At 35.1% G+C, this 21,055-nt stretch overlaps 1 protein-coding gene across 3 annotated transcripts; it reads right to left on the bottom strand.

Moving 5' to 3' along the window:
* Positions 1-2,004: 2,004 nt before the first annotated feature.
* Positions 2,005-20,806, bottom strand: LOC138306845 (leucine-rich repeat protein SHOC-2-like). 3 transcript variants are annotated; one of them, XM_069247341.1, is made up of 2 exons: positions 20,713-20,806; positions 2,005-5,326 (listed from the first exon to the last, which is right to left on the bottom strand). In XM_069247341.1, the coding sequence occupies exon 2, from the start codon at positions 5,256-5,258 to the stop codon at positions 2,838-2,840; it is 2,421 nt and encodes an 806-aa protein (XP_069103442.1). In that variant the 5' UTR covers positions 5,259-5,326; positions 20,713-20,806; the 3' UTR covers positions 2,005-2,837. The 3 variants fall into 3 exon arrangements, with proteins under 3 accessions (XP_069103442.1, XP_069103443.1, XP_069103444.1); XM_069247342.1 differs by lacking the exon at positions 20,713-20,806 and adding an exon at positions 9,916-10,064; XM_069247343.1 differs by lacking the exon at positions 20,713-20,806 and adding an exon at positions 9,899-10,064.
* Positions 20,807-21,055: the final 249 nt, after the last annotated feature.

Below are 21,055 nucleotides of genomic sequence, written 5' to 3' on the forward strand. Positions count from 1 at the left end.
CGACTGTGTACCAATATCATGATGTTTATACATACCACGTAAAGTTGTCTGGAAAACATTCAAATCACGTGTAAATATTCGCATAAGTGTACGAATATATTTTTCTTAATCGTTTCTGAGACTAATTCCATTCTTGAAACATTTAACAATGAAAAAGGAAAATCAAAAATCAAAATCATGTAGCACAGATCTACATAAATCAATACAACTAGCACCATGCTTTTTGACATATGGTACCACTAGAAGGCGAAATATACAGCTTTACGTTTTAGAATTACATACAATACACGCTGGTATATATAGGGAACTTTCTAAAATAGCACGCTTGTACACAAGTAGTTTTAAATATGTACACATATATATACATTTAATGGTTTAGTGATAGAGTATTTCAGCGTGGTCTGATTGGCGCATTACTTTATGGAATCTAAAGAAAGCATACGTTTATATAAGTAACGTTTTCAGCGATAAGATTGTTGAAATAGACTAACCGAAAGAAGTAATACATAGCCATACACAATTAATGTTTTCAATAACATGATCGATGAAATAAGATATTTTATGATAATTACCAAAAGAAGTAATTCATTTACATAATTAATCACAAGTAACGATTCCAGCGAGGAGATCGATGTAAAATACAATGTAATAATAATAATAATAATAATAATCGTATACGATACACTATGCAAGCATATTAAACAAATTCATATATACATGTATCAACCTGCTGTAACTTACACTAAATAATATAGATAAATGCAAATGTGGATGTTGAAAGGACTGGTCGTAAGAAAAGGTTCCTACAGTTTGCATTTAAGAATACTTTCCGCTTCTAGCATTTGTTTTTCAAAAGTTTAGCCATTTCTTTTCTTGACTCTTGATATTACTTCAATTTTCATTTCATTTTTTTTTAATTTAGAGTAACCGGTATATTCATGTTATACCCCAACATCATTATTGCTTATATATCAAGAACAATATACAATATTCAGCATTAAAAGAAAGAAACAAGAAATATCCAAACTGAAATATCCAAAACAATTTTAACATAAAATCTATACAAATATCAATGCAGTTGCATACATTACACTTTGACGTAAAATCTCGTTTATTCAAAATGCACTTTCTGGAATTTAGCCGATCCGAACATGATTTTGAATTAGATGAAAACTTTCTATACAAATATCAATGCAGTTACATACATTACACTTTGACGTAAAATCTCGTTTATTCAAAATGGACTTTCCGGAATTAAGCCTATCCGAATATGATTTTGAATTAGATTGAAACTTTAGCTTCTCGACATTTCGAAAATGTTCAACAAAGCATGCATCGACGCTTTGCACATCTATAGATGAATATCTATTTCAGGAAATTCAAAGCGTCTGAATGAACGAGATCTTACAATACAGAAAAAAAGTTTCAAAATTAAACATAAACACAATGCTTATGTAGATAGCACCACTAAGTTCTTAAAGACTTAAAGCATGAAAAGGCGAGATTTAATAAAGTAACATTAAATATCAAGATTTCTATAGAATAATAAATCTAAATAATGTAAATCGCAATTATAGATACCATAATCTACCAAACGATACAATTTTACTTCTGGTAATATTGAAATACAAATCTCTAACAAGTGTAACTACTTAATGTTAATCAACAAATTGAAATACACATTCCTGTATAATCATCTGATTGAATAGACTTGTTGCAATTTTCGAATGATTATTCTAAAAATGTATCCATACCACAACTTAGATATTAAAAACAAGACCATATTTAACCTTACCCTTCTCTGAACATAGCACTGTCTTTAATAACACAACGAGACTTACAATTCCAATATCAAGACATTTTAGCTTTAATAAGCAGCAGTAAATGCAACATTTAAAAATGGCTAAATACTGGAAAAAGAAACTCCCTCAAAACCAGTTGCCTATCATTAAATAAAGAATATGAAACGTAAATATTTAAACGTGAAACCATGGTATTTTTCAAAGTTTCTTTTCATTTACGAAAATCAATCGCATAGCTCTAAGAGAAGTTATTGCAGAGAGATCATGTGATCGTCCTGAGGTAGACTGACAGTTGTCGCGTTGCCACGACAACACCACCGCCATTATTGTTCCCTATAAGGGAGATAAGAGACAGCATCACTCCGACTTGTTGTCCACTTGGGTATTACAATCATGATTAACTTCTGTAAGAAATCCAATACACCAATTGTTTAATAGTTTGATTAAGGATAAACATTAATATCCAAAAGAACGCGGCCGAAGGCGTATTTGACGAACGGGTTGGATGATTTGATGGGAGGATGAAGTGCTAGAGAAAAATGGATATTTTTCATTTTCTCCGTCTAGCTCCGTTTGCACCAACTGCCAGACAAACGACGTGGACCAAGGACTTGGATGGCAAAGCGATACTTGGTCTAAGGTTGTAGATGCACTGTCAGATAAGATTTTAAGTTTGAATTATCGGATAAGTAATCAGCGCTACACTATTACGATACAATGACTGATCACATGATCACAGGGTAAAACTAAGGTATGTAAACCTATCAACCACTGAGCGTCTGGAAGTGGAGAGGTCGTAACGGTTCCACGAGGTCAGTCGGAACACTTCTGGACAGATGCAAGGGCCCGATTGATACGACTATGCTGCTCGGGTATCGTTCGTCATCTCATCTTTATCGGGAGGTTCGTTCTTGTCGAGAGAAGCTAGATTAGCACAGTTAGGATGTGGATAGGCGTTCTAACGACTACTTCTACATATATAGGATATATGTTGGTCCAGAGAATGATTCAACTCTTCATTTGTCCATCAACGTTTCAGGACGCTTTCGGAGGAGCAGATTTCATCGATCTCGGCTTTGAAGGAGGAGTGCCAATAGGTGCAACCGCCTTCTTTCCCTTGAGCCCCTTCCTACCGCCTTTTGGACTCATTTGTGTCTCGGCAACCTTATCCGTTGGCCGTTCGCGCGGTTCGCGATTTTTGTACGCTGATTGCTCAGAAGCCCTTACCACAATTTTCGAGGTGAGATTTGCCCAGGCTTTTGGCCAGACGGTCATGATCTTGTTATCTGTGACATCTAATTCCTTAAGGGCTGCAAGTTTACAAATCCTCTCCGGCAAACCTTCTATGACATTGTCCGATAAATCCAGATACTCTAGTGATTTCATCTTATCAATATCATTCGGAATGCTTTTGATGTCATTGCAGCTTGCATGAAGAACTTTCAGTCGGTACAGATACGGAAAGTCCGTAGGGATATTGTTAATGTGGTTTTTGGAAATGTTGAGTTCGAGAAGAGAAGCGAGGACATCAATGCGATCAATCGGAAAGGTCAAAAGTTCATTGTTTGACACGTCCATTTGCGTGAGTTTGTTGAGGTCACCGAAGTTTTCTGGGAGGAGGGACATTTTGTTGAACGACATATCTAGACGACAGAGAGAGATGAGTTTGACAAGACTAGGAGGGAACGTTTCTATAGCGTTATTGTTGACATGAAGTTTCTGAAGCTTCTTCAGGACCCCGATGTTAGCTGGGAGTGCGCCCAGCTCGTTGTGCTGGACTTCCAAACATTCTAGCGCCTTGAGTTTGCAAATGTTATCACCTAGACTCTTGAGCGAGTTGTTGGAGAGATCAAGACATTTCAAGCACCGTAGATTGAAGACACTGGGTGGAATTTCATCCAGAGCTAATTTACATAACGATAAAGACGTCAGGTTCCGAAGGTGATCCTTATCGCCCATAACCACGATGGTGGACTTGTGGTCATTCGGGTTTATCATCATCGGGTTGTCCGAGAGATTTAGACAGGTCAGCGTTTTGGGAAGAATGAGCTCAGTAAGTCCGTTACTGGACGCATCCAAGGTTCGCAGCTGGTATAAGAAGTCAATGGACTTTGGCATGGCGGCGATTTCGTTATGGCTGATAACGAATGTCTCGAGATTTCTGAGTTTGCGAAGATCCGAAGGTAAGGCCGATATACGATTGTGGCTAATGTCCAGTAACGTTAGAACCTGCTCCTGACCGATAGTATCAGGCAATACAGACAATTTGTTGTTGCCGACGTTGAGAGATTTGATGGTCTTGATATGGCCAATACACGGAGGGAGTTCCTTGATCTTGTTGTTGGACAAGTCCAGCGTGGCAAGGCACTTCATGTTGTCCAGTACGTCCGGAACAACCTCGATCTGGTTATTTGACAGATGAAGATGTTCAAGGGTTTTCAAGTACACGGCAAACTTCATTGAGTTAAGCCTGTTGTGGGAGATGTCGACAGTTTGTAAGGAATGTATTTCCCGGATTCCTTCCGGTACGTACTCGACCTGGTTGTGAGCTACATCCAGAACTCTCAGCTTCTGTAAATGGTTCATATCGTCGGGCAGCACTGGAATCTCGTTGTGAGAGATATTCAGGGTATCCAATGCGTAACCAAGGTTACAGATCTCTTCTGGCAGAGCTTTCAGGCAGTTGTGACTAAGATCCAAAAAGTGAAGGTACTTCACACCTCCGATCTGAGCCGGTAGTTCCGACAGTGAATTGTGGGAGAGATTCAACCACACGAGACGTTGTAACTTATCGATGTTATCAGGCATATACGTGATTCCATTTCGCGCCAAATTAAGTCGTTGGATGTTTGGCTTTTTCACTGCTGCCGTCGGCATTTCTGTCAGCCTATTATCAGAAAGGTCTAACTCTCCAGTCATTTCATAAACCCCCTTTTTGAAAGATTTGATCAAATTTCCAGAAACGTCCACAAACGTCAATGACGTCGATTTGCCGATGTTTTTTGGTAAGCCACGTATTCTGTTATTGCGGGCGAGGAGCGTCGTCAGTCCCGTAGCTTTGTGAATAGCCGGAGGTAGCTTTTTAATGCTGTTATTTTCAATGTCTAGTGTTACAAGTTTTTTCATACGCGACACAGATGCAGGAAATGCCGAAAGTGAATTGTTTTGCACATTAATATATTCAAGGTTTTCTAAGGCTGCTATAGTCTTTGGGAGACGTTTTAGTCGATTGTTTTCAGCACTAAATCTCACAGAAAGTTCAAAGAGTTCCTCATTGCTATACACTTCAATTGGTAAAGACTTCCAGTTTCCGGTTCCAAATTTCAGATGGATTTTCTTTGTATCTCCGACTCGCTTCAAGTGCTTTTTCACCGGATCCGGAAGCGATATGATTTTACTTCCGGGTCCAGTTGCTGGCGGAGGTTTTTCATCCTTCTTCCGGCGACGTGCACTCATCTTGCTACGCTGATGGATACAGTTGTTAAAACACTATATTTTCCTCTCACTTAAGCCGGAAGGCTCATCTGCAAAATACAGAAAGAAATCAATATTATACAGTATCGATGGAATAACCTCACTGAAGCATTTTCTTATTAACACATGTTGGTGATATTAGAATGAGAGATTTTATCATCAAAGTGTGACATTGAACAAAAAGAGATTAGTATGATAATGAATTATGTAAATTCATCAACCTAAGTTCTTGGTTTATACAGCTAAATTAAAAAGACACACACATTATATGTTAATTTCTTAATGGGAAACCTATGTTCTATGTACGTATTAACCTGGTATACAGTGGAACAAAGCTACAGCAACATCCCCATCGGGATAAAATACATACAGAAAACCTTTTAGATACTTTCTAATCGACTTCCGTCGCCAAGAACACAAAAGGAAAACATTAAAGCACATAGTATCAATAATTCTGTGATGCTTTCTAAAAACGCTTTCATTCAATGGGGATTTCCGTCACATCGGAAATTAGCCCCATTTCCAAATCTCCGCTAGGGAATCCTTCAGGTGAACATTAGGAAATTGATTGCATTTTATGTTGTTTTAACGACAGGCATGTAGTCGCTATGACTAGAGGAAAGAATAGACCATAAAGTAGCATGCGTATGCCTGCATTAACAGCTGCATGACAATTGTGACTTCATCAAAAACAGAAATACAAAAATGTATATAATGAGTTTATCAATAGGTCGTCGATTTAGTTACTGGTGTATCACCTACATGTCTATTATTAGGCTTTTGTCATAGCGACAGTTGATAACGTCGGTGATACGGTACCGTTTAATAACCCGAGAACATTGATATTCTCGGATACTGTTGCAAGGAATTGATACATAGTCTAAATTGATGAACCAATATCACAAATACGAGCAATCGTATTATCTACACCCTTTAAAGTTGAATAGTCTGTGACTTGCTACATTTTTGGCATAGAAAAAGTATTTAAAGTGTTCTACTTTTTTTCTCCGTCTCTCTAAGTTATAAACATTCCATATTTACCGACTTATGTTTTTATGGATCTGAACCATCATATATACGCATCCATATTTACACATTGTTTATTTTATGACAGTTTGTGACGGTGAAAATTACAAGAAATACAACTTTAAACAATTTCCTAATCAATGTTACGGCCTTCTTTTATATAGGACCATTGTCATATTGTCTTACGGACAGTCAATTATACCTTTTCTTTACTGTTTTCTAAGAAAATGAGAAAATAATTAAATATTATGTTGATGTTTTTTAGGTTTCAGTTTTCTTGCGATATAACAAAAATTAAATTGTTACTATAAAACTGACAGCGTTATTGTAGAAGGAATGGTTGTCTGGTTTTCCGTTTGACTTTTCTCAAGCCCAAGATATCATGATACATGTACTTACTGACACACCGAAACCCATACTACATAATGCAAGATTAATCATAATTCTTAGGATATCCTTTTCTCTTAAGTCACGCTTATACATATACACCACCATGTAAATATTTTGTGTCTGTGGCTACGACGCCAATGCCAATCCACCACCTACAAAGTGTTGGCAGTCGTCCCCTGGACCGGAATTAGTGACACCGTGTCTGTGAGGATAAGCATTGGATTAAGTGCCAAGTTTGGAGATTTAGTGAGTCATTCCAGTCTTTTAGTACACAACATGTTCGAGTTTGCTTTTCCGTATTTGCATATTACAGAGTTAGCTCCCTTGCGGGTAGGTATCGATTGTTATGTCATTATTTCGTGTGCGCAATTCACGTCGTTTTCTCCTAAACGTATGACGTTACGCTCCCAAACACATGACGTCACAATCAATACCTACCCGCAAGTGCAGATAACTCTGTAATATGCATATTCGGAATACAAGAGCATTGAATGGTATGTACATAAGTGCTCATCTTCAAAGATTCATGGTTAAATGCACTACGTATACGCTACGCTATCACGTAGGCAAAAAATATGTCTGTTTAGGGTTTCATTGGCAAATAAAATAGGGTCGGTCGATCGGGAGGATTTTTTCCCCTTTTTTGTAGTATTTCTCACTCTAAAATGATGACCGGAACCGGAGTCTGAGATCAAAATTCCGTCTTTTTAATATTTTTTCATAGGAAAGTGGAGAGAAAAAATTAGGGTCGGGTGTAAAAAATTAGGGTCGGTTGGGTAACTCTTAACAGACAGTTTTTTTTTTGCCTTTTCGTGATAAGTGTAGCATATGCGTAGCGTAGTGAAACCAACCGCGATGCTAGTCAGAATTATAATTATTATTCATGCAAAGTTCCTGCACTATACTCTGTCGAAGTATTCGAATTTCCTCGATTTTAAGACTAGCAAATCATCAGAAGGTTCATGTACAATTCTCACGGTTAGAATCAAAAATCTAAAATCAAGATTATTGGATTAAAATCGATCAGATTCCTGATTAAATAAGATCTGAACCAAAAGACTGTACGTATGTTTAGGCTGATATAGTATATCTTTGATATGTTCTGTCGCATACTGCATTCAGTACACGTGTACAACTATAGAGAACCCGAAATGAACCCTACGGTGTAAGACAAACATATACAATAGCTCATATTTATTGTTTAAACACACCAAAGTCCTACTTCGTGTCAATTGCCAAGTACGCATACACCAAATGAAAATGTAACAAGCCATAGAGAATTGGTTAGAAGACCCACGGTAAAACTTCAAAAGTATATCCACTTTACAACTGTTAACAAACGTGGGTGCCAAAATCATTTAAGGCTATGTTGTTTTTATAAGTTCCAACTTAATGAAGAAAATGACTAAATTGGCGAATACGTGAAAATATTCGAAAAATAAAAAAAAAATTATTTACGCATTCAAGCTTAAAATAAGTTTCACGAAGTATGGCAAATTTTTATTAAAGAAATCTCATTTTTTTATTTAAACGGATGCCATGGAATTTAGTTGATATTTTTTATTGTCAAATGTTTTAAGTTTTTTTATATATGACGATCGAGAAATAACGCTGAAACTCTGTAAAATGGACTTGATAACCCTTTCACCTCTTAGCAAAAATCCGGATTATGTAGCCCGAAGTCTGCTTCGAAAGTTACTAAACTACGTGAAATATTCTATCTGCTAAAGCGTAAGGCTTAATATATGACTTAAGACGTACAGATAGAGATCTACCCTTTGTAGGGGGGTTTTAAATTTAGTTTCGCACACACGAGAAAGATCAAAGATCCTTTTTCATATAGCGTTAATGCTGGAACGTTGGAAGGATATTTAAATTTAACAGGTGTCAAAACGCATACCTGTATAGCTCTGCTTTTTTAATTAAACAGCTTTAAAATTATTTTACATGGTTATTTGCGAAGAGAAATGAAGTTTTATGTGTCAAATTCCAAATTGGTAGGGCATATAATTAATTTACGGGTATCGAAGAGAGTCGTCAATAGCAAACAGTCAACAAACACGTACACATACAATCATGTATGAAGTCTTATCAAGTATGGAGTTCCTGAAATAGAATTTAATGGGAAAATAGGGAAGAACCATATGGCTGTCAACAATGTATTGGAGACAATCATTCAACCAAGAAATGTATATAATGGAAAATTTTAGATACAGTGTATGCTACCGTGACCGTTCAAATGATTCTCTAGTGCAAAGAATATGATTTATCCAAAGAGAAGAGAAAATAGCAAGAGTAGAGGCAAAACATATCGACAAAACCACAAACTCTGCATAAAATTGCAACATCTCGATTATTTCTCTTACCCAAGCGTCTGTACTATGCACAAGTCCATTACCCTAAACATGAAGACATGAGGGACAGTGATGAAGCACAGAATACTTTATCTCTTCTAAGCTTTATGTTTCCTAGGTGGCATGCATAAGCACCACAAACTATCACCACAGTAGCAAAACAGCACTCAACTAAGAGCAGCCCACTTACCCAAGAGTAGCATCCATCAACGAAGATTCAAATGGCTTAGTACAGAATATGTAGTCTACCTCTATCATCCCTATAAGCTTAAGTTTTAGCTAATGATATGTACATAAAGAGTAGAGATAATAATTGGATATTAAAAAGTTACAAAGCGATATGGTATTGACCTCAAATTGATAAGATGGAAGAGTAAATTTAAATTCATTGATTAAATGACAATTATATTTCCTGAACATATTTGTTTTATTGAAGTAAATATTATGTTATTGATCAAAAAGTAGTAATTATTCACACATTTACACATTCATATTTACTCATGGGTAAATAAGTATTTCATCGGAGTTCTATACTAAGTTTCTAAACATCCACGTTCTGTTGGTTATAATGGTGAAGTTTCCTCTACAGATGAGATATCAAAGTCAGACTTCATTTTAAGTCTGAATTGTGAGTTTGATATCCACGAAGACCAAACCCTTAGTTGATGTATTTTACTTTCCTAGGAAACAAAGGGTCCTTATTTAATCACAACGGTTAATAGTTAATAGGACGCACACTAAAAATAAAACCTAACAAATAGCTGACACAAAAAATAAATCCAAAATATTTATCTATTAATTGAGACAGACAATATTTTGTAGAATTCATATAAAATATTATAAGACACTTACATATTCGTCACACTTACCTTTACAATGAACTCCTTATAACATGAATGAATCACTTGACAATAAACCACTAAGAAGTGCTACCTGTTTGTGCTATATAATATGAACAGTTCATTTCAATCCCATGTATTAACAGATAGATATTGTTCAGTCAATAGCTGAGACTTTAAACCATAGCCCAGTTTATACGGGTACGCCTACCTAGTCCTGTACTGGTTTTAATACACTAGCTGTTTATCATATTAATGTGACATTTCGCTGCAGGAGTTAGTACATTTTACAACCCAATACCTCGGTATCCCATTACGTAATGACAATGTTCCATTGATCTAGTAATTCAGATTAACAGACGATCATTTGTTGGTTTAATTCGGGATTGTATTTAACATTACACAAATAAAAAAGGGAAATATACCTCATAATCGCTGCTTTATAAAGTTATTGTTGTGTTCTAATATATCGCTTGCGTGATTCTAGGGTTTATTTTCTATGACAAGTCAAAAATGCTGCGCTAGTTGGGTTGCGAGTCAGAGGATTAAAAGGTTTGGCAGTTGCCTTGTACGCGTTGTTGGTCGGTGACTTTTCTCCAGATACTCCTAATTCATTATATCAATACAATGAAAAGGATTTATTGTGTTCTTTAATGTTATCACCAGTCTTCGGCTGTGTAAGGTTTTGACTAAAGGATATAATTTTTCCAAATAGCTATAAATACATAACATGAAAACAATAGTTTAAGTATATATTTCCAGAGTTAGATGAATGTGATGTTAATGTAGTGTGAATAATTTGAGGTGAGACTGAAAAAGACAAGTATTGATGGTATATAGTTCTTCTGTTTAATATATAAATGCAATTGAATTTATTAAGCATGATTTATGGTAGTCCTGTGAGATGTCTAAGTATAGTCCGCTAAACATGTCTATATTATTAGGTTTTTTAAAAACATTTTTGCCTAATATATAGTCAGCTCGAGGTACCTCTTAAAATGTGAAATCGTAGGACAGATTTGACCTTCGCTACGTCAGCGGCATATTTCTAACATATCGTCCATGCAATGTAAATCTGTCCTACGGTTTCACATTTTAAGAGGTGCCGCGAGCTGACTATATATTAGGCATTTTTTTCTTAGAAAAAGCCTAATGATATAGGCAGGCTTAGCGGACCACACTACGTAAGATGTGAGTGTTTTGTTTGGGTGTATTTGTTTGTTCTTGTCAATCTCTGCACTGTACTGAATATATTTGTACCACTGATGAACCAAATGATTCAAAGTGATAAAAACTGAACTGAACAGATCTGAGCATAATTTTCTGTTCATGTTTAGTTTTACCTTTTTAGAACCTTTACAATTACAATAGAGTGTTTATTGCAATGCATGAATGTGGATATAAAATATAATAAAAATGGCTTCAACTGAGTTTGCCACGGGCATTGTAGAATGTGTGATACATTAACCACCCAGCCATTGTGGTCCCAATGATTGCGACAAATTTCATTTGTAAATATTACTGTCAATTTCCCATTTTGTTGGAGGGTATGGCAATAACAAAAGCCTGCGGAGATTGCCTTATTTTTGTCGTGAAATATGTACTTAATGAATAATATCCAACTATCATGGTGACAGTGCTCTAACATTATGAAGTATCCCCGTGATCGGTTTGTGTCAATAGTAGATATGTGTTGTGTAGTCACGTCACAAAATGAATAAACATTCAACTCAAGCAGGTGTTGTAGTAACACTATTGATCGTTTCTTAGAGAACATACGATGTTTACAATATATATTATATTATATATTATTATACCTGTTTGAACAAAACCTTCATTGCTATGGGATATCATTTTCCCACAGGTGAGAAACCGGTATCCATTAATGGTCCAAGGACATCGTTTTCAACAATTATATTGAATAAAAGACATTCGGTATGGAATATCATTAACGATAGAAGCCTATATTGTAAACTTTACTTTCGCGGGTACTTAATTTCGCGTTTTTGTGCTAAATTACTTTTTCGCGATCAATTAATTTCGCGATTTAGAATCACAAAATTATATTGTACCTTCAACATGTTTGAAACATTTTCGTGGTGATTACATTTTGCGATTTCAAAATGCCCGCGAAATAATCACACTCGAAAACTAGTTTGTTTACAGTTTGTATGATCGATTACAAGCTTAAGTGGGAATATTCTCTTTCTATTTTTGCGCCCAACACTAGAATGCAGCACACCTACAATGTATCTACTTTGGCTGAACTTCGTATCAAACAAAGCTAGTAGTTGATTGTGCTGATGCCTCTTGATATCTTGACTGGTTATAGCTGCGGTTGTCCCTCAGTGGATAATTTTACTACTTGTTAATCTTTTATTGACTTTATTTTGGAGACCAAGAGGTATATTAATCCTTTTGAAGCTCTCCCAAACAGATATTCAGTAAGTTATCATTTAGTATAAGCAGAAAATATTATACATTTTCGCAATTGCTACTATAGTTTTAATTTGTTATTACACTTTTCTGTTTCCCTGAAAGAGAGCTAGTGTCCTTTATGGTCTATCAAATATTCTCTTTGAGTATCATCCATTTTGTATTTCTTTATTGTTTTATAGGTAGGATTCAGGTGATAAATCAATATACATATGTTTACAGTGTTTCTAGTTGTTATGGACACTATGAACTTGTCTGTACACAATACCTAGAGGTGCATCATCAAAACAGTCGAAACTTAAAGGATCAGATACGAAGGAATAATTTGTTTTTCTGTTTTAGGTTAAAAATAGCATGAGAAAATGAAGCGTTCTGGTCTTTAATTTATTACAATTGCTTATTTCCGGTTTTTTCACTTTGAGAAAACAAGAAAAGTGAAAATGAGGTAATTTGTTGTTTAAAGCTTCTTTAAAATAAATCTAGAATACAACATTGATTATGTATTTTGTTTTGTTTTAATATTATCATTACTATTTTCTTTTTTTTTTGTTTCATTATTATTATTACTGTATTTTTTTGCACGTGAACAACTTATTTAATTTACTTGGTGTACGTTTCATTTACGTTACAGCCATTACTAGTACATATAAACACCGAAATTAATTGTATGAAAAACATAATGACATTTTTTTATGGAAACACGTTTATATTATACAATGACAAATTATTATGGATTTAAATAACATATAAATATAGCAAAGAAATATTTTTTTCTAAATGCTGGGTTTTCTTTATGGCCGTAGACAGTTTGTCCTTGGTGTGTAAAAGAAAATTTTTATGGTTTTATTTTCTCATACAATACATGACACCATAATCATTTTTATGACAGCATAATTATTCTCTTTGAATATTTAACGACAGTTATACTACATATAATTGGTGACCTCTTTCTACTATACAACAGGTAACCTTATGTAGTTATAAACGCCCAGGAATATCACCATCTCAGCCATTACCTGTGATTATTTCACGATCAATTGTCTCCGTTTTTTATCGTAATGGTGAAATAATTGACCTATTATGAAATCTACATTATCACGTGAACAGGAATTTCAAGCAAGTTTAAGTCTCAAAGAAATAGTATTTAAAACACAGCTCAATAAGGATATCAGTTTCCATACATTAACACTAATACTCAAAAGGTAGGTATATCTATATAGGTAATTATAACTGGTTGACAAGTATCATATTTCTTAAATGCCACTCCGTGCAAAATTCAAACTAGCATCATATTTCTTAAATACCACTCCGTGCAAAATTCAAATCATTAGAATGTTCCATAAGTTCAGTCATCCATTTGCATATCAGTTTATATGTCATAAGAATTCATTCAATGCTTTGAATCTTTGTTTCATTTCGTTCATCATTATATAAACTGTATATTTTTAAAATTAATGGACACAGGGAGACTTTGGGAGACTGACTGATGGCATTGAATACGAAGAAAAGAGACTAGTGTATGATTGACACAAGTAAAACCCGATTCAAGATGGTCACATTTCACGACTTATTTTTTCCAAACACTTTGGGTCAACCATAGACTTACACACTATATAGACACGCACTGAACGGTGGAGTCAGTATTATGAATCCAAAGATAGCAAACACCTTTCGAATGTATTCACTTCTGGATCTGGTTATTTATTTGTTAAGTTCTGAACTTTGTACGATTTCTCGACGAAACGTACGATCAAGCATGTCCGGCACTATATACAGTTCAGTCCCATGTACACCGTACTTTAAATAGGTCACTGTGGCCTCATCTCGTTATGGTTGGTTGTCATAGTGAAAGATAAGTGCTTTATCAATTCTTATCTGTAAAACTGATAACCAAATATTCATTTTGGCATGCGCATACACACGATTAAGGTCCAATAGTATAACAAGGTTCACATATTATCCTACGGGTTAATGATTTGCCCAATACCACCGTATAAGTATAGAATATCTGATTACCCTTAATTCGGGCCAAATTAATGCTTATTATTTGACGATTAAGGGGTGATAAACGCGGTCAGGGACCCCGTTTTATGTTGATTATTATAGTGTATGAACGTCATATGTCCACACAGGGTAACAGCTAATCCTATGAAAGATCACCCTACCGGGTAATTGAAACACTAGGGTTACAGAAATCGGAAAATGATCATACACTGTAGTTGCTTTTATAGGTAATAACGTAGCATACAACGTAATGTGTTCTGGTTTTTCTATTTCTGTACTTTTTGAGGGAAGGGATGTCATGTATGGATCATTAAAGGAACTAAGCACCTAGACTACACTAGTCTCTCAAGTTTGTTTTCACAGAAGAACTCCTCCCCTCACCCTCGACTCGCAGGATTTTAACGTTATGAACCTAGCTAGGATTGGGGTTTCTGTGATATCCGAAAGGAAAAACGGTAACACATTATTTTGACTTCTTCGTTGTCTTTAGAATGTATAGATTCAAATTTCGATTTCTAATCGAATCGTGTTGTTTTAATCAACACATATACGATCCCTATGGCTACAACAAGTCGCTGGTGAATCTACCACAAACATTTGCAACATCCACATAATCATTATATGCAAATAACAATCCTTCAGGTAAGTTACAGAGATCAATTGCTGCATCAATATCTGTCATATTCAATACCTTAAAACTCTATTCGATTGAACTCCAACTTAAGGTGGACCAAGATCGATACATGGACAAAGGATCAACTGTCTGATGGCTGTGACTTAATCGAGACAGATCACCGAATGCCGTCCGTCGCGGAAATAAGCGGATAGGATTCCGCGCGGCTGCACCAATCAAATCACACATTAATGAGGGAGAGAGGGTAATCAGGCCTGCTATTAACACCGTTATCTGTCAATAACTGTGCCATAACTCGGGATACAAGCACTATAAAGCATTGCACAGGAACCTTGGTAGTTACCGAGGGGACACAATGTTCCGATACACAGTCCATATATCAATGGACGTTGGCAGAACATGAACGCCAAAGTTCTTATGATACAAATGCATGTCACTGCATTTCAACATCAGGCGAATGATTTGGGACATTGTGTGTGAAAAATATGAGTACTTTTTTTAATTATTATTATTTTATATTCTTCGTAATGGTGACTAAGGAAACTGTTCAGTGATCGATTGATCTTTCAGAAATTACCATACAAGTACCGTATAACTTAAATTAGACATAGAAATTACAACTTTTTGAATGTAATACATGTTCTATTATATTTTCAAAAAAAAAAAAAATAAAAAAATATAATGCTGCTTTCAGAACTTGCTATGAGTGAACAATTGTGTGATAGTTGCATATTCATCAAGCCCTTTGAGACAAGCCATTAGAAAGGTATACGGAGTATTGTATTACTAAAATGTTGCTTTCTATTCCTGTTCAAGGTGACAAAACAACGTGTGCTTTCATACCTTGGATGGCACTGGCAGTTCGGATGTAACTTAGGTAATAGAACGTCGATTTCTCTGCTATCGTAGATAACCAAACATTGACAGTAACCACTTAGACAATACAGTCTCCGACAATTGTGGAAATATTGATAAATAAGCCCAACGGATTTCTATGTGTAATGGACTCGGCTTACGGATAGATTTACGTGTAATGATGTCGATAACGGTGCCTTGCGGCTGGCTTACTTACAAGACTTGTAACTGAAACAGCTTTATAATGTGGATTTATTCAATGTGCTGAGATATTATGTACGTGTATATGCGATACGAAAGTAATTTCAAGCATTCACATCATTGATTATCTTTACTCTATGTTTAGCGCTCATGGAAGTAATTCATGATCTCTTGCATTGGCATAGAGAGCAGATTTGTGGAAACCAAGATAGCATTGCGCTCTTTCATTCGTACATTTTTATATATAATTCAAACTTTCTTGTGACAAGCATTTCCATCGGCTTAGAAATTTAATTAAACAGTCTATAATGGAAAAAAAATGAGGCTGTCGTTTGTAACACCGCTTCTGATTGGCTGAAACAACGGCGTAATTATTTCATTGTAAAAATCAGAACTTCAATGACTTTGTAGTTTTGAAGAGATTATGCCATGTAGAAACGTGTGTTTTAATCAAGTTAGCGTTGTGATTAGTTCAAAGGAGCGGAAGTTTTCTTGCATCATACATTTATGGTAAATCACTTGGACAAAAGGTTGAATATTGCATGGTGTACATTTAGCCCAACCACGTTCGGTATTTTAAAAGGAATTAATGTTTACAAACGATAGAATGGCCAAATAGCTTGTTATGTACTGAAGCTGAAATTCGAGTGTCTTTTAAAACAAAAACAAAATCAAATGCAAACATTTGGTGATAAGAATAGACAGGTAAAACATTTCAAAGGGCCGTAACTCCATTAAAGACGTTAAAACTGTCAACATTTATTGGTGCATACATAAATAATTTCGTACTTAATTTGCTGTCTGTCTCTTGGAAACAAAACAATACGGTCATGTCATGTCACAGTTCTCTTCTCGTAGGACTTCAGAGATAAGTGAGCAATTTATATTTAATCAGTTATGCTAACCAGACACTACATCGACTCGTTGTGTGTGTGTACAGACCAATGAGACTATCGATAACAACAAAATTATCAGCCATACCGGGGCTTTCATTTCCGCCCCATCAACCTCTTCAAGAGCTATGTTTGTCAGCCAATCAAATATGTATGAGATCTTTACCCGATAGTGCATACGGAATTGATTAGAGCAAACGAGGTGTTCCTTAATGGGTAAAACCAGTCGACACAAACAGAGAAAAGACTCTCGGCAGGTGGATTAATAATTGAACGTGTTCGTCACGTCATCTTGTTTCCTCCAGTCGGGTCGCGCTGATTGACAAGCTTGCGATGCTGGGAAGGAATCGAACTGAACTAATTAGTTCGGATCTATCATCGGCAATGATCGGGAATTATCGCCAATTATCTCCCTATTCTCTTAAACACTGTCTAATACACAACTCTTCATCACACAACCCTTTTCTAATTTTCATCCCCTCAAACTATCTCATTGTATCCCATCGGCTTGACTTTCTATTTTCCATAGTCATCCGAATTCGCCTTTTAACCCTTACTTATGCATTTAAAATTCTATTTTTCTTTTTACTCCCCAGAGAAATTTCGTTATAAAGTGTATGAAATAAATTAGTCATATTTGGTAGGCCAGACACAACGGACTCGGAGTGATAGTGTATAGCAATATAATATTGTTGTCAAAACTTAATCGCCCCATCTTCAACACTGCCTACTCTGCATGCATGTTACCATGATGATGAACAGGGGACATAAAATGTCGGCGAGCAATTTTGTAAAGAAAAAGACAAATTCCTCGCCATAAAAGAAAATAAAAAAAGAAATCTACGCCAATTCCAAGCAGTACAAATAACTGTAAAGTACGTGGTTCTTCGGGGACAAATTACAAAAACGTGATCATGTTTTACATTGTAGCTAATATATGTTTCTGATATAAGAGAACAGTAAAAACACGACTTCAATCCGGATTCAATTCAGATTTGTATTCTTAAAACTTTAAAGGTTTTTTTTTCATTAGATTTCTATCGGATTTTAATTACGTATGTATATATTTGTTCTATCAAGGGTATTTGAAAAGTTGCTTGGATTGTATAAAACGTTTTACACGTATGTTTATAGAAGTACACCAATAAAATAATTGGCCCACTGCCTTTCATTGTGTACGTAAGATCTTCAAATATTGTTGAAATCATATTATATAGCTAATCTAATATACAGGGTGGTTTAAATGTGCGACGTTATATACGGTACACTAGCCTTATATTTCTGGACCCGCGTTGTCCTCGGTCAAGAGGTAAAGTAAACATGCCGTGTACCGTTAGTATACACACAACATAGACCTTAGCTTTGAACGTATATTATTCTCAGTGGGTAAAATATACTCTCAGGTAAAAACGGGCTTTAGAAGGCCAGTTACGGCTCTAAGTCAACATCTGCATTGTATTGGAACCCGAAAGATCAACAACGGTCGCTTTAATAGACTTTTCATGGCAGGTTTTAATTTTTTTATGTATACTTGACCTTTCGAGTGGCTTTGTCTACATGTGTATATGTGCGTGCTTGGTAACGGGTTTAGATTTAGGTGTTTTATTGTGTAAACTTATTATGAGATAACCTTAGTAGGCTTTATATCTCGGCACAAACACGATTATAACACTTTCTGATATAATGCTTGACAGATTTAATGCATTCGTAATCGACATGTGATTTTGGAGTTATCTTTATATCATTTATTATTGCATGTTCTATTCTGTGTAAAGGTATTAATCAAACCAACAAATTCTGGCGTTGATTTTCTTTTTACCTCTAAGCATTTGCAGGCTTATTGTGATATTTTCAATAGATTTTGCCTATAATTCATTGGCACCTTACCTTGATTTTTAACCTATGACAAGAATCTTATGAAAATATGTCCCAGTAAGGCTTTTAATAACGTGTTGTACATGTTGTTTGAAGAAAAAATATGAAATTCACATATACTTTAGCGTTTATGTATTTGACGCTATTCTAGTGTCTATGTTACATAATTATTAGCCAGACGATTTATATATCTGAAAATTCAAATTCGGACATGAAAAATATACGGAGATTTGACAAAATGTGTTATTTACTGTATATATTTATAAACATGTACTTTATTAAAAGTGTCTTTCTATGTAATTTTACATTTTATAAAATAACAATGAGAATATTCTTCTTCGTATTAATCAATCTTTCAACCCTTACCTGTCGAAAGAAATATTCCGATAGGAAAATGGATCTACGCATAAAAGAAATCGATATTGAACAAGGAACGAACTTTCTCAAATGAAATAAATAAAATAACGCGTCTACACATTAGGAGATATTTATATTTCATTAGATTTGAAAACAAAAATCGATGAAAGGTGAAATACAGATCTGGAGATTCCCTAGTTACTACAATACAGACTGAATTTAGTACATTACACACACAATATAACATTATATTGTCAACATGTTGAAATTGGATAAAGGTCGATTGAAGAAGCCCTCCGGCTGTCTAATATAGACTCTAGTACTTAATGTGTATCGGATACATTGGACAATTAAACGTTGTGATAGAGACATGATGACATCGTGGTAAAAATCGGAGATTCCTGTAAATTCTCATATTTAATATGAGACAATTTCAGGTTTAGACCCCTGAGAGTATGTTTTTGACTCACAAAAATCAGATTCGACTCTTGGGTTTGAAGCACATATATATGTATATATTTTGATTCTCCAGATATATTAAAAATGATTATTTTACATCTGAATCTGCTAAAAATGTAGGGCCATCTGGCTGCCTTGAATTAAGCAGTTCATTCACTGAAGATGCTCAATCGTAAATTGGTGAATGTTATAAAATAATATCAACTTTTCAAAAATGAAAACCAACATTTCAAAATCGACTTCTCCATGTATATATCCATGAATATGCTACATATGTATATATGCACGTTCAAAATTTAATTATCAAATGAGATAAAGTTTCATAAAATCACAATATTCAGATATAATTCAAGTAGAAACATTCATAGGAAGATGAACAAATAGAGTTAAGAATTAACGAAACAAATCAATGATATATCAATATAATGGTAGCTTTTATTATGAGAAATTAGACCTAAAGTACTCGGACAGTTTTCTCAAAATTTATTTTATAACAAGTAATTAATTAACACTGTGTATTTTTATTAGAAATCTACTTACGAAAAACAAAAGAAACCTTTTAATTAATTAATCAATTATAAGAAATAAATTACTCTATATTAGACTATATCGCTTTTATAACTCAAATTTATATACAAAGTATCCATTTGAAACCTGGGTTGCCAAACCCACCTGCCAGAACAGATTTCGGCTTATCTACACAAGTAACATTAACTTATACTGTATGCCGAACTCATGCTGAGACATACCTGTATATATTATAAGTATTTAATACAGGTAAATAAATCCATGCGAGTGTCACATACAGTTCTATCTGCATGAACCTGTATATGTTTTAGGAAGAAAACATCTATGTCATAAATAGAACCAGATATATTTTTCTCCATTATACCGTTTATACCGTTAGAAGTTTACAAGTGACATTGTGTGTACGATCATCTTAAACCCATTGACCCGTGTAAACTGTCGGTGTCAACAGTCAACCACAGCTAGCGGCTCGTCAGCGGCCATACAAACTTGACTAAACATACGACATTTACAAAATTCACAAGGAATGTGAAAAATAACTGTTGTAGATCACATCACTCGTGCAAATTCATTGATTTAACTTACCTATGTTCAAGTCGAACTAGGTGAGCACTCGTGTTAGTCCGATTTCCGCCATGTTTGGTAACGGGAGAAGCCAATGTTGGTATCTAGGAAGTGACATTGTGACGTCACAGAACAAAGTCAAAGGGGCCCCACGGCGGGATTTCCGAATGCTAAAATTTATTAACCTCGCCCTGTACAATATTTTACCTCGGTGCGTTGTTTTAAATAATAGTATTTACGGACGAGGTTCTGAATTCAAACTCGGAGAAAACAGACTGTCTGCAGGTTAATATTTACTCGATCGATACCTGAATTATTTAGAGCAGTAAACCGGATGTGTATGATTTTGCCAGTAGGGCCTCAT

This window comes from Argopecten irradians, chromosome 14 (assembly GCF_041381155.1).
Source record: "Argopecten irradians isolate NY chromosome 14, Ai_NY, whole genome shotgun sequence".
Taxonomy (NCBI): Eukaryota; Metazoa; Mollusca; class Bivalvia; order Pectinida; family Pectinidae; genus Argopecten; species Argopecten irradians.

Excerpts from the sequence above, each read along its gene's own strand:
- LOC138306845 (XM_069247341.1), bottom strand. The coding sequence starts at position 5,258 with ATGAGTGCACGTCGCCGGAAGAAGGATGAAAAACCTCCGCCAGCAACT.